General features: G+C 45.9%; 1 protein-coding gene across 1 annotated transcript; it reads left to right on the forward strand.

Annotated features, from left to right (window-relative positions):
* Nucleotides 1-3,534: 3,534 nt before the first annotated feature.
* Nucleotides 3,535-13,474, forward strand: stard15 (StAR-related lipid transfer (START) domain containing 15). Its single transcript, XM_057850425.1, has 6 exons — nt 3,535-6,612; nt 10,641-10,788; nt 10,855-10,958; nt 12,873-12,990; nt 13,059-13,111; nt 13,177-13,474. Exons 1-6 carry the CDS (start codon nt 6,466-6,468, stop codon nt 13,405-13,407), a joined length of 801 nt encoding a protein of 266 aa, XP_057706408.1. The 5' UTR covers nt 3,535-6,465; the 3' UTR covers nt 13,408-13,474.
* The last annotated feature ends 1,779 nt before the right edge of the window (nt 13,475-15,253 follow it).

Here is a 15,253-nt window from a genome sequence, read left to right on the forward strand (position 1 = left end):
CAACAGGAAGTGACCCTGAAATGTCCAATAAACAACAGGAATTGACCCGATAACCATAGGAAGTGACACTTAAATGTACCCAAATCAACAGAGTGACCCAAATATGAGCAGGAAGTGACCCCAAAATGTCCCCAAATCAACAGGAAGTGACCCTGAAATGTCCAATAATCAACAGGAAGTGACCCGATAACAGGAAATAACTACAAAACACCCCCAAAACAATAGGATGTGACCCGATAACCATTGGAAGTGACCCTAAAATGCCCCCAAATCAACAGTGGCCTAAATATGAGCAGGAAGTGACCCCAAAATGCGCCCAAATCAACAGGAAGTGACCCAAAAATGTCCAATAATCAACAGAAAGTGACCCGATAACAGGAAATAACCGCAAAATGCCCCCAAATCAATAGGAAGTGACCCGATAACCATAGGAAGTGACACTTAAATGTACCCAAATTAACAGAGTGACCCAAATATGAGCAGGAAGTGACCCCAAAATGTCCCCAAATCAACAGGAAGTGACCCTGAAATGTCCCATAATCAACAGGAAGTGACCCGATAACAGGAAATAACTGCATAATGCCCACCAAATCAATAGGAAGTGACACAATAACCATAGTAAGTGACCTTAAAATGCCCCCAAATCAACAGAGTGAACCAAATATGAGCAGGAAGTGACCCCAAAATGCCCCCAAATCAACAGGAAGTGACCCTGAAATGTCCCATAATCAAAAGGAAGTGACCCGTTAACAGAAAATAACCGTAAAATGCCCCCAAATCAATAGGAAGTGACACAATAACCATGTTAAATGACCCCAAAATGCCCCATAATATACAGAAAGTGACCCAATATAAACAAGCAGTGACCCCGAATTGCCCCCAAATCCACAGGAAGTGACCCTGAAATGTCCCATAATCAACAGGAAGTGACCCGGTAACAGAAAATAGCCACAAAATGCCCCCAAATCACAAGGAAGCGACCCGATAACCATAGGAAGTGACCCTGAAATGCCCACAAATCAACAGAGTGACCCAAATATGACCAGGAAGTGACCCCAAAATGCCCCCAAATCAACAGGAAGTGACCCTGAATTATCCAATAATCAACAGGAAGTGACCTGATAACAGGAAATAACCGCAAAATGCTCCCAAATCAATAGGAAGTGACACAACAACCATCCAAAATGACCCTAAAATGCCCCCAAATCAGCAGCGTGACCCAAATATGAGCAGGAAGTGACCCCAAAATGCCCCCAAATCAACAGGAAGTGACCAAGAAATGCTTCAAATCAACAGGATGTGACCTATGCAATCAGAAAGTAAACCCTAACCATAGGAAGTGACCCTAAAATGCCCCCAAATCAACAGAGGGACCCAAATATGAGCAGGAAGTGACCCCTAAATGCCCAAAATTCAACAGGAAGCGACCAGATAACAACAGGAAGTAACCCCAAAATGCCCCAAAATCAACAGAAAGTGACCCTAACATCACCCCAGATCAATAGGAAGTGACTCGGTAACAGAAAGGAAACCTTTAAAATGCCCCCAAATCACTGGGGAGTGAACCCCGAAATGCCTCTAAATCAAAAGAAGTGACCCGACATCAACAGGAACCGACTCTGGAATGCTTCAAAAGCAACAGGAAACGACCCTGTAATGTCCCATAATCAACAGGAAGTGACCCGGGAACAGGAAATCACCTAAAAAATGCCAGCAAATGAACAGGAAGTGACCCTAAAATATCTCTGAATCAAAAGAAGTGACCCGATATCAACAGAAAGTGAACCGGGAACAGGAAATCACCCCAAAAATGCTACCAAATGAACAGGAAGTCACACAAAAATATCCCTAAATCAAAAGAAGTGACCCGATATCAACAGGAAGTGACCTGGTAACAGGACTTAACCCCAAAAGTGCCATCAAATCAACAGGAAGTGACCCCAAAATATCTCTAAATTAAAAGAAGTGACCCGATATAAACAGTAACTGACCCTGAAATGCTTCAAAGTAAACAGAGTGACCCAATGTGAGCAGGAAGTTACCGCCAAAATAAACCACAGAACAACAGGGACTTAACTGGTTCCAGGAAGTGACCCCAAAATGCCTCTAAATCAAAAGAAGTGACCCGACATCAACTGGAACTCACACTGAAATGGTTCAAAAGCAACAGGAAGTGACCCGATAACAGGAAGTAATCCCAAAATGCCCCCAAATCAACAGGATGTGACACGATATCAACATCAAGTGACCACGAAATGACCCCAGATAAATAAAAAGTGACCCGATAACAAATGGAACTGACCCTGATATGTCCCAAAGTCAACAGGAAGTGACCCGATAACATGAAATAACCCCGAGATGACCCCTGATCAACAGGAAGTGACCACGAAATAGCCCCAGATAAATAAGAGGTGACCTGATAACCAATGGATTGACCCTGATATGTGCCAAAGTCAACAGGAAGTGACCCGATACCCATTGAAAGTGACCCCAAAATGCCCCAAAATCAACAGTGACCCAAACATGAGCAGGAAGGGACCCCAAAATGCCCCAAAATCAACAGTGACCCAAACATGAGCAGGAAGTGACCCCGAAATGCCTCTAACTCAAAAGAAGTCACCCTGAAATGACTGAAAGGTGACAGAAAGTGACCTCAGATAAACAGGAAGTGACTTGATAATAGGAAGGAACCCCAAAATGCCCCTAAATCAACAGGAAGTGGCCCCAAAATGCCTCTAACTCAAAAGAAGTGACACGACATCAACAGGAACTGACTCTGAAATGCCTCAAAAGCAACAGGAAGTGGCCCGATAGAATGAAGTAACCCCGAGATGGGAACACCGGTGGGACATGCCTTAAACATCTCTACAGGAAGGCGTCCAGGAGGCATCCGAACCAGATGCCCGAGCAGCAACGAAACCCTGCGGCACATTTGGCTGGCGTAATGCAAAAAATAAACAAATTCATCAGCTGAATCCGCAGTCCATCTGCATGGAGATGCTGACCCAGGTGACGTCACATTCGTATTTGTCCTCAACCCAAGACTGGAGCCAGAGCGTGGTAGGATGTGCTGGTACTGCGGGCTGCAGCTGGACCTACTTGGGCATTGAGCACGGTTCTTTTCCAGTAAGAATTTTGCCTGCGTGTGGACTTTACACACTGCGACGAAAGGCGTATCCCACACACGACCTTTGACCAGGAAGAATTTGTTAGCTACGCGGCAGCCGGCAATACGCTCACAAATCCCATCTCATCAGGCCCTTCCAATGCGAGGCTGTCGCCAACGGCCGAGATGTCATCTCTTGGCCGGGATTCTACAAAATGGGCGAGAACGCAAACAAGTGTGAATGACATCATCATAACATTCTTGGGGCGCTGGCCTACATGCAAGCACTTGTTGACGGTAGCTTTGCATGTAAGATGGGGGGGTGGGGGGGGGGGGGAGTTTCAAAACACAACTCATCCTGTAGTTTTTTTGTTTTTTTTTTAATCCAAATCACATCATTTACACATCAAAACTTCCAGGGTTTTCTTGCGGCAAAAACGGACGGTTTGGCCAAAATTTGCCCCAAAAAATACCCATTCATTTCTATTGGGCAAAATTTCCCATTGATTTCAAATGGCCCTATTCGCCATTCATCTCAATGGCTCAATAACTTCCATTCACTCCCAGTGATTTCCAACCCAAGTGACCCAATATCAATAGGAAGTGAAGTTACCCAATATGAAGAGAAAGTGACCTAGATATGCCCCATAATCAACAGGAAGTGAACCGATATGAACAGGAAGTGACCTGGAAATGCCCCCAAATCAATAGGAAGTGACCTGTATTCAACATGAAATGATCCCTAAAATGCCCCCAACTCAATAGGAAATGACCCAAGAATACCCCCTCATCAAGAGGAAGTGACCCAATATAAACAGGAAGTGATCCTGAAATGTCCCCAAATCAACGGGAAGTGACCTCATATCAACAGGAAGTGACCGGTAACAAACAGGAAGTGACCCCAAAATGCCTCATAATCAACAGGAAGTGACCTTTTATAAACAGGAAGTGAAAACGGATTGACCCCAAATCAATAGCAAGTGACCCGATATAAACAGGAAGTGACCCGAATTGCCCCCAAATCAACAGGAAGTAACCCAAATAAACAAGTGACCCCAAAATGCCCCATAATATACAGCAAGTGACCTGATATAAACAGGAAGTGACCCCGAATTGCCTCTGAATCATCAGGAAGTGATCCAGTATGAACAGGAAGTGATCCTGAAATGCCCCCAAATCAACAGGAAGTGACCTCATATCAACAAGAAGTGACCGGTAACAAACAGGAAGTGACCCCAAAATGCCCCATAAACTACGGGAAGTGACCTGTTATAAACAGAAAGTGAAAACCGATTGACCTCAAATCAATAGCAAGTGACCAGATATAAACAGGAAGTGACCCAGAATCGCCCCCAAATCAACAGGAAGTAACCCAAATAAACAATTGACCCCAAAATGCCCCATGATATACAGCAAGTGACCCGATGTAAACAGGAAGTGACCCCGAATTGCCTCTGAATCATCAGGAAGTGATCCAGTATGAACAGGAAGTGATCCTGAAATGCCCCCAAATCAACAGGAAGTGACCTCATATCAACAGGAAGTGACCGGTAACAAACAGGAAGTGACCCCAAAATGCCCCATAAACTACGGGAAGTGACCTGTTATAAACAGAAAGTGAAAACCGATTGACCTCAAATCAATAGCAAGTGACCCGATATAAACAGGAAGCGACCTAGATATGCCCCGATATGAACAGGAAGTGACCTTAAAATGCCCCCAAATCAATAGGAAGTGATCCCAAAATGCCAGCAAATAAACAGGAAGTAACCCAAATCAACAAGTGACACAGAAATGCCCCATAATCAGCAGGAAGTGACCCGTGATAAACAGGAAGTGACACTGTAACGCCACTGTAACGCCCCCAAATAAACAGGAAGTTACCCAATGTGAAGAGAAAGTGACATAGACATGCCCCATAATCAACAGGAAGTGACCCGATATGAACAGGAAGTAATCCAGAAATGTCCCCAAATCAACAGGAAGTGCCCTCATATCAACAGGAAGTGCCCGGCAACAAACAGGAAGTGACCCCAAAATGCCCCATAAACTACGGGAAGTGACCTCTTATAAACAAGAAGTGAAAGCCGATTGACCCCAAAACAACAGCAAGTGACCCGATATAAACAGGAAGTGACCCCGAATTGCCCCCAAATCAACAGGAAGTAAGCCGAATAAACAATTGACCCCAAAATGCCCCATAATATACAGCAAGTGACCCGATATAAACAGGAAGTGACCCCGAATTGGCCTCAAATCAACAGGAAGTAACCCAAATAAACAATTGACCCCAAAATGCCACATAATATACAGCAAGTGACCCGATATAAACAGGAAGTGACCCCGAATTGCCTCTGAATCATCAGGAAGTGATCCAATATGAATAGAAAGTGATCCTGAAATGCCCCCAAATCAACAGGAAGTGACCGGTAACAAACAGGAAGTGACCCCAAAATGCCCCATAAACTACGGGAAGTGACCTGTTATAAACAGGAAGTGAAAACCGATTGACCCCAAATCAACAGCAAGTGACCCGATATATACACGAAGTGAACCCGAATTGCCCCCGAATCAACAGGAAGTAACCCAAATAAACAATTGACCCCAAAATGCCCCATAATATACAGCAAGTGACCCGATATAAACAGGAAGTGACCCCGAATTGCCCCCAAATCAACAGGAAGTAACCCAAATAAACAAGTGACCCCAAAATGCCCTATAATATACAGGAAGTGACCCCGAAATGCCTCATAATCAACAGGAAGTGACAACGAATTGCCCCCAAATCCACAGGAAATTACCCAAAATAAACAGGAAGTGACCTGTAATAAAAAGAAAGTGACCCCTAATTGCCCATAATGAACTGGAAGTGACACTAGGTTGCCCCCAAACCAATAGGAAGTGTCCCGTATTAAACAGGAAGTGCCCCGATATAAACAGTAAGTGACCATGAATTGCCTCCAAATCAACAGGAACATACCCAATATGAAGAGGAAGTGACCAAGAATTGCCTCATAATCAACAGGAAGTGATCTAATATCAACAGGAAGTGACACCGGATTGTCCCATATCAACAGGAAGTGACTCAATATGAACAGAAAGTGGCCTCAAAATGCCCCATAACCAACAGGAAGTGACTGCGAATTGCCCCGAGTTTCAGATTGGGACATCACAAGTTGAAGCGGCGCTAGAGGGCGGATCAGGCGACAAAATGGCTGCCGCGTGTCATTAGGCTTTTGTTGCTCCGCCGCCGGATCAGGTGGGATGACGTGAGCCGTGATGTCAGGTCACCCGAAACTCGGCCGAACGTGACACCTTCTCCCCGGCGCTCGCCGTTCGGCTGTCTGTCGGCGCCCGAGATGGCCGTCCAGATCCCGGACGACTCGGACTTCTCGTCCTTCAAGGATCAGTGCCTGAGCGGCCAAGGCTGGAACCAGCGCTACCACAAGGGCGGGGTCACCGTGTGGTGCCGCCCCGACGACGGCGACGGCGTCCAGAAGATCAAGGTGATCGTCGTTTCTCCTCGAAAGCTTCCTCCTTCTATCGTGAATCCAAATACTGTACGTCGATCGCTTTTAGACGTCCGATCCATTTGAACCGAGAGCGGCGAATGTTCGTTCGCTGCCAACCCTCCCGCTTTAAACGGATTTGGACGTCTATGGCCATCCGTGGCAGCCAATGCCGGGCAACTGGCTCATTTAAGGGCATTTCATGCCGTTTCCTGTTGATTTTTGGTCACTTTGTGTCGGTTTGGGGGTCTTTACAAGTCACTTCCTGTTGATTTTAGGGAATTTACAGGTCACTTCCTGTTGATTTTGGGTTGCTGAAAAGGATGGAACTCAAGAATGTCCTTAAATGAATAAGAAGTGACTCAAAAGCAACAGGAAGTAACCTGTGAGTTCATTGTAGGGCATTTCATGTCATTTCCTGTTGATTTCCGTTCACTTCCTGTTGATCTGGGACATTTCTGGGTCACTTCCTGTTGATTTTGGGTTACTGAAAAGGACTTAACTCAACAATGTCTTCAAATGAATAGGACCAGACTCAAAATAAACAGGAAGTAACCTGTAAATGCCCTAAAATGAACAGGAAGTGACCTGCAACCGCCCATAAAAGGAACAGGAAGTGACCTATGTAAATTCAGCCCCTCCCACTTCAAACGGATTGGACATCAATGGCGGTCAATGGCACCCAACGAGATTATTTTGGGGCACTGAAGGTCGTTTGCTGTTGATTTTCAATCACTTCCTGTTGATTTGGGTCACTTCTGGGTCAGTTCCTGTTGATTTTAGGGGCATTTACGACCTTAAATGCCCCAAAATAATCTTGTTGGCTGCCATTGACCGCCATAGATGTCCAGAAGTGGGAGGGGCTGAATGAACATAGGTCACTTCCTGTTCCTTTTATGGGCCATTGCAGGTAACTTCCTGTTGATTTTAGGGCATTTACAGGTTACTTCCTGTTTATTTTGAGTCTGTTCCTATTCATTTCAAGACATTCTTGAGTTCTTTTCAGTAACCCAAAATCAACAGGAAGTGACTCAGAAATGTCCCAGATCAACGGGAAGTGAACGAAAATCAACAGGAAATGCCCTAAAATGAACTCACAAGTTACTTCCTGTTTATTTTCAGTCACTTCCTATTCGTTTGAGGACATTCTCGAGTCACTTCCTGGTAAGTAACCCTAAAATGAACAGGAAGTAACCTGCGAGTTCATTTTAGGGCATTTCATGTCATTTCCTGTTGATTTTCGTTCACTTCCCGTTGATCTGGGACATTTCTGGGTCACTTCCTGTTGATTTTGGATTACTGAAAAAAACTCAAGAATGTCTTCAAATGAATAGGAACGGACTCAAAATAAACAGGAAGTAACCTGTAAATGCCCTAAAATCAACAGGAAGTGACCTGCAATGGCCCATAAAAGGAACAGGAAGTGACCTATGTTCATTCAGCTTCACAACGGATTGGACATCTATGGCAGTGAATGGCAGCCAATGAGGTCATTTTGGGGCATTTCTGGCTCATTTCCTGTTGATTTTAGGGGCATTTACAGGTCACTTCCTGTTGATTTTGGGTTACTGAAAAGGACGTTTCTCAAGTCTTCAAACGAATAGGAAACGACTCAAAGTCATCAGGAAGTAAGCTGTAAATGCCCTAAAATAAACAGGAAGTGCCCTGTCAATGCCACCAAAATGAACAGGAAGTGACGCGTGTTCATTTAGCCCCTCCCACTTCTGGACATCTATGGCGGTCAATGGCAGCCAATGAGTTCATTTTGGGTCATATCAGGTCATTTGCTGTTGTTTTTAATTCACTTCCTGTTGATTTGGGGCATTTCTAGGTCACTTCCTGTTGATTTTAGGGGCATTGACAGGTTACTTCCTGTTGATTTTGGGTTACTGAACAGGAAGTGACATGCAAATCCCCTAAAATGAACAGGAAGTGACCCCAAATTCATTTTGACTGGGAGGGGGGCGAATGAACATGGGTAACGTCCTGTTCAGTAACCCAAAATCAACAGGAAGTGACCTGTCATTGCACCTAAAATCAACGGGAAGTGACCCATATTCATTCACCCCCCTCCCAGTCAAAATGAATTAGGGGACATTTTTTGTGACACCTTTTGTGATATTTACAGGTCACTTCCTGTTGATTTTGGGTGAGTTTACAGGAAGTGACTTGAAAAGTGTCGCCAAATAGGAAGCAAATAGGAGGTGACCCAATATCTGGAGGAAATGATATTTAAAACACCTAAAGCAACAGGAAGTGACACGATGTCAGCAGGAAGTGAACTGGATATGCCTCCAAATCAACAGGAAGTGACCAGATATCAACAGGAAGTGACACTGAAACGCCCCTAAAGCACCAGGAAGTGACCTGATTTCAACAGGAAGTCACCCTGAAATGCCCCCGAGTCAAGAGGAAGTGGCCCGATAGCTATAGAAAGTGACCCCGAAATGCCTCCAAATCAACAGGAAGTGACCTGATTTCAACAGGAAGTGACCCTGAAATGCCCTCAAGTCAACAGGAAGTGACCTAATATCAACAGAAAGTTGCCCGGGTTTGCCTCCGAATCAACAGGAAGTGACCTGAACAGGAAGTGACCTGATATCAACAAGAATTGACACTGAAACACCCCTAAAGCAACAGGAAGTGACCTGATTTAAACAGGAAGTGACCCCGAAATGCCCCCAAGTCAATAGGTAGTGACCCAATAGCGACAGGAAGTGACCCCGAAATGCCCCTAAATTAACAGAAAGTGACCTGATTTCAAATGGAAGCAACCTGATATCAATAGGAAGTGGCCCGGAAAGCCCTCCAAATCAACAGGAAGTGACCTAATATCTGCAGGAAGTGACACCGAAACACCCCGAAGGCAACAGGAAGTGATCTGATATTAATAGGAAGTGACCTGATATCAACAGGAAGTGACCCGGATAGGCCCCTAAATTAACAGAACGTGACCTGATTTCAACAGGAAGTGACCTGATATCAACAGGAAGTGACCCGGATATACCTCCAAATCAACAGGAAGTGGCCCAGATATGCCTCCAAATCAACAGGAAGTGACTCAAAATGAACAGGAAGTAGCCTGTGAATGCCCGAAGATGAACAGGAAGTGACCTGTTTTTCAACAGGAAGTGACTCGGATATGCCACCAAATCAACAGGAAGTGACCTGATATCAATATGAAGTGACACTGAAACGCCCCTAAAGCAACAGGAAGTGACCCGGATATGCCTCCAAATCAACAGGAAGTGGCCCAGATATGCCTCCAAATCAACAGGAAGTGACTGAAAATGAACCGGAAGTAGCCTGTGAATGCCCGAAGATGAACAGGAAGTGACCTGTTTTTCAACAGGAAGTGACTCGGATAGGCCACCAAATCAACAGGAAGTGACACTGAAACGCCCCTAAAGCAACAGGAAGTGACCTGATTTCAACAGGAAGTGACCCCGAAATGCCCCCAAGTCGATAGGAAATGACCTGATATCAACAGGAAGTGACCCGGATATGCCTCCAAATCAACAGGAAGTGACTCAAATTCAACAGGAAGTAACCTGTAAATGCCCTAAAATGAACAGGAAGAGACCCATGTACATTCAGTCCCTCCCACTTCAAACAGATTGGACATCCATGGCGGTCAATGGCAGGCAATGAGTTTATTTTTGGTTATTTTAGGTCATTTGCTGTTAATTTTTGTTCACGTCCTGTTGATTTTAGGGGCATTTCCAGGTCACTTCCTGCTGATTTTGGGTCTTTTACGGGTCAATTAATCATAACATGACATAATCTGTTGAAAAGTAATACAACTTCATTTGAATGTCAACGCATTGACTTGAATGGGAACGTTGCCCCTACAAACATGGCTGCCCCTAGGCCATGTAGGCAGGGGCAAAGAAAAGGCCTTTTCTTGCTTCTGCCGTTACTTGAAACTCATTGCCTACACCTGTCCCCCCGCTCGACACGCATCGGCGTACGACGCCGCTCAATTTTGAATGAGGCCGCGATCGGGTTTCGCCTTCTGGCCGCAGATGAAGATGGCGTGCAAGGGCGTGAGCGCCCAGACGGTGTACGACGTCCTCCACGACAGCGGCTACCGCAAGAAGTGGGACAGCAACATGATCGACGCGTATGACATCGGAAGGCTGACCGTCAACGCCGACGTGGGCTATTATTCCTGTGAGTGGCGGCAGCGGCGACAAAGCCCAAAATCGCAGCTTGGTGACAGAGCCTACTCCATTTTAGGGAGGTGTCCCGTTCCGCTGAAGAATCGAGACTTTGTGACTTTGAGGTCCTGGCTCCCTCTGGGCGACGATTTCCTCATCATCAACTACTCTGTCAAACACGCGGTAAATACTCACGCAGCCAGTCAATAGGAAGTGACCCAATAGCTACAGGAAGTGACCCTGAAATGCCTCCAAATTAACAGGAAGTGACCTGATATCAGCAGGAAGTGGCCCAGATATGCCTCCAAAGCAACAGGAAGTGACCTGATATCAACAGGAAGTGACTCCGAAATGCCCCCAAGTCAATAGGAAGTGACCCAGTAGCTACAGGAAGTGACCCAGATATGCCTCCAAAGTAACAGGAAGTGACCTGATATCAACAGGAAGTCACTCCGAAATGCCCCCAATAGGTAGTGACCCAATCGCGACAGGAAGTGACCCCGAAAGGCCTCCAAATCAACAGGAAGTGACCCGATATTAACAGGAAGTGACCTGATATCAACAGGAAGTGACACCGAAACACCCAGAAGTCAACAGGAAGTGATCTGATTTCGACAGGAAGTGACACAGAAATGCTGCCGGATCAACAGGAAGTGACCTGAATCAAAAGGAAGTGGCCCTGAAATGCCTCCAAATCAACAGGAAGTGACCTGATATCAATAGAACGGGACCCAGACATGCCCCCAGATCAACAGGAAGTGACCCGATATGAACGCAAAGTGACCCCAAAATGCCCCCAAATCAACAGGAAGTGGCCCGATATCAACAGGAAATCACCTGATATCAATAGGAAGTCACCCAGAAATACACCATATTCAACAGGAAGTGACCCAAAATACCCCTAATACTACAGTAGGGGCCTGATTTCAACAGGAAGTGACCCGATACGGCCAAATCAACAGGAAGTTACTTGTAATCAACAGGAAGTGACCTTGAGATGCCTTTAAATCAACAGGAAGTGTCCTGATATCAACAGGACGTGACCTGATACGGCCACAAATCAACAGGAAAAGACTTGTAATCAACAGGAAGTGACCTGGATATGCCTTTAAATCAACAGGAAGTGACATGATACCTACAGAAAGTGACCCCGAAACGCCCCTAAAACTACAGGACGTGACCTGATTTCAACAGGAAATTACCCGATACGGCTTCAAATCAACAGGAAGTGACCCTGAGATGCCCCCAGATCAACTTGAAATTACCCAATTTGAACATGAAGTGACCCCGAAATGCCTCCAAAGCAATAGGAAGTGAGCTGATATCAACAGGAAATCACCTGACATCACTAGGAAGTGTCCCCGAAATGCACCATATTCAACAGAAAGTGACCTGAAATCAACAGGACGTGACCCCGAAATGCTGCCAGATCAACAGGAAGTGACCCGATATCAACAGGAAGTCACTTGATATCAAAAGGAGGTGACCCTGAAATGCACCCAATTCAACAGGAAGTGTCCTGATATCAACAGGACGTGACCCAGAATTGTAGCCAGATCAACAGGAAGTGACCCAAAATGCCCCTTAAACTCCAGGAAGTGACCCGATACGGCCACAAATCATCAGGAAGTGACTTGAAATCAACAGGAAGTGACCTGGAGATGCCTCTAAATTAACAGGAAGTCACCTGATATCAACAGCTAGTGACCTGGAAACGCCCCAAAACGACAGGAAGTGACCTGATTTCAACAGGAAGTGACCCGATACGGCCCCAAATCAAGAGGAAGTGACTCTGAGCTGATCAACCTGAAATTACCCAATATGAACAGGAAGTGACCCCGAAATGCCTCCAAATCAACAGGACGTGACCCGAAATCAACAGGAAGCAAACCGATTTACCAACCAACACAGCAAAGCTACCATCCAGAAATTTCACATTTCTAGTTTCAGCATGTTGTCAGCTTTTGGCTCTTGAGCGAATGCACTGTTTAAGTGAGTAGCTCCATCTAGTGTTGACGCCTAAGAAGTGCAACAGAATGTAGGCTGAACTGTCAGTGATATTTTCCTCATTTGCTGCGGGTCCATTTGCGTCTGCAGCAACATCCTCCCAAGAAGGACTTTGTCCGTGCCGTCTCTCTGCTGACCGGATACTTTATCCAGTCCGCCGGCGCCGAAGGCTCGTCTCTCTACTACCTCAGCCAGCTGGACCCGCGAGGTGACGCCACCGCCTGGCAGCTGCAAATGTTCAAAGTAACTCAACAAACTTTTCTGTCCCTTCCGCAGGTTCTTTACCAAAGTGGGTGACCGACAGAGTCTCGCAGTTCGTGGCTCCCAAGGTACGTAAACGAGGCGGCGCCGAGGGAAACCCGCCAAGCGACTGACGCGCGACTTTGTCGCGCAGGCCATGAGGAAGATCTACAAGGCATCTCGAAAGTACCCCGAATGGAAGCGCAAGCACTGTCCCGACTTGAAGCCGTGGATGTTTCCGGAGCAGAACACTCTGCCGTGCATCAGCGTGTCCGAGCTATCGCCGCAACGCGCCGACTCGTTAGAAAACATCGACGAGAGCGGCCTTGGCGAAGGGAAAGGCCAGCACGGCGGCGACGACGATGATGACGACGAGGAGACTTGATTCGGCGGCTTCCTACTTTATCTTCTTTTGTGTGCGCAAACGAGCCTTGTGGTTGCCGTGCTGACAATAAAAGTCATTTTCTATCCCGGTCTGTCTTCAAGGCCTTACGTCCTTCCAAAACGCGGATTTGTCCTAGTTTTTGACCAAATCACTTCAGTGACAAATCAAAAATTTCCAGATGTTAAGGTGCCCAAAGGCTATCATTTTTCTGGTAGCAAAAATGTACCGTTCCGCCAAAATTTACCAAAAACTTTCCCATTCATTTCCAATAACCCCATTCACATTCCATTGACAGGAAGTGACCTGTGCACAACAGGAAGTGTCCCGTTACAAACACCCCGAAACGCCCCCTCATCAACAGGAAGTGGCCCGTATCAAAAGGAGGTGGCCCTGAATTGCCCCAAAATGAACGGGAAGTGACCCAACATGAAGAGGAAGTGACCCCGAAATGCCCCGTAATCAACAGGAAGTGACCGTGAAATGACCACCAGATCAAAAGGAAGTGACCGATAACAAACAGGAAGTGACCCCGAAATGCCCCCTAATCAACAGGAAGTAACCCAAATAAACAAGTGACCCTGAAATGCCCCATAATCAGCAGGAAGTGACCGTGAAATGACCCCCAGATGAACAGGAAGTGACCTGGAAATTCTCCAAATCAACAGGAAGTGACCCATAACAATCAAGAAGTGACCCTGAAATACCCCATAATCAACAGGTCGTGCCCTGATATAAACAGAAGATAACCCTGAATTACCCCCACATCAACAGGAAGTGACTCGATATCAAAAGAAAGTGACCTGTATCAAAAGGAGGTGGCCCTGAATTACCCCAAAATGAAGAAGTGACCCCGAAATGCATCATAATCAACAGGAAGTGACCTGATATAAACAGGAAGTGACTCTGAAATGCCCCCAAATAAACAAGAAGTAACCCAAAGAAACAAGAGACCCCAAAATGCCCCATATTCAACAGGAAGTCACCCTGAAATGACCCCCAGATCAACAGGAAGTGACCTGTAATAAACAGGAAGTGACCCCGAAATGCCCCCTAATCAACATTAAGTAACCCAAATAAACAAGTGACCCTGAAATGCCCCATAATCAATAGGAAGTGACCGTGAAATGACCCCCAGATCAGCAGGAAGTGACATGGAAATGCCCCCAAATCAACAAGAAGTGACCCATAACAAACAGGAAGTGACCCTGAGTTGCCCCATGATCAACAGGAAGTGACCTGTTATAAACAGGAAGTTACTCAAAGTTCCCCCAAAATCAACCGGAAGTCACCTGTATCAACAGGAAGTGACCCTTAAATCACCCAAAATAAACAGGAAGTGTCCCGTACTAAACAGGAAGTGACCTGAATCAAAAGGAGGTGACCCTGAAATGCCCCCAAATTAACGGAAAGTCACCCAGAATTGCCTCCAAATCAACAGGAAGTGATTTGATATCGACAGGAAGTGACCCTGAAATGCCCCAAGATCAATAGGAAGTGACCTGAATCAAAAGGAACTGACCCCGAAATGCCTCCAAATCAACAGGAAGTGCCCTGATGTCAACAAGAAGTCACCTGATATCAACAGGAAGTGCCCCCGAAATGCACCCATTTCAACAAGAAATGACCTGAAATCAACAGGATGTGACACGTTTATGCTGCCAAATCCAGAGGAAGCAACCCTGAAATGCAGCCAGATTAACAGGAAGTGACCTGAATCAAAAGGAAGTGGCCCTGATGTGCCCCCAAATCAACAGGAAGTGACCCTGAAATGCCCCCACATCTACATTAAGTGACCCGATATCAACAGGAAGTGACCAGTTATCAACAGGACGTGACCCACAAAAGC

The sequence above is a fragment of the Corythoichthys intestinalis genome, chromosome 11 (genome assembly GCF_030265065.1).
Source record: "Corythoichthys intestinalis isolate RoL2023-P3 chromosome 11, ASM3026506v1, whole genome shotgun sequence".
NCBI lineage: Eukaryota > Metazoa > Chordata > Actinopteri > Syngnathiformes > Syngnathidae > Corythoichthys > Corythoichthys intestinalis.

Coding starts and splice junctions, on each gene's coding strand:
- stard15 (XM_057850425.1), top strand. CDS start 6,466: ATGGCCGTCCAGATCCCGGACGACTCGGACTTCTCGTCCTTCAAGGAT. Junction 10,959..12,872: donor ACTACTCTGTCAAACACGCG/GTAAATACTCAC, acceptor TTGCGTCTGCAG/CAACATCCTCCCAAGAAGGA. Junction 12,991..13,058: donor CAGCCAGCTGGACCCGCGAG/GTGACGCCACCG, acceptor TCCCTTCCGCAG/GTTCTTTACCAAAGTGGGTG.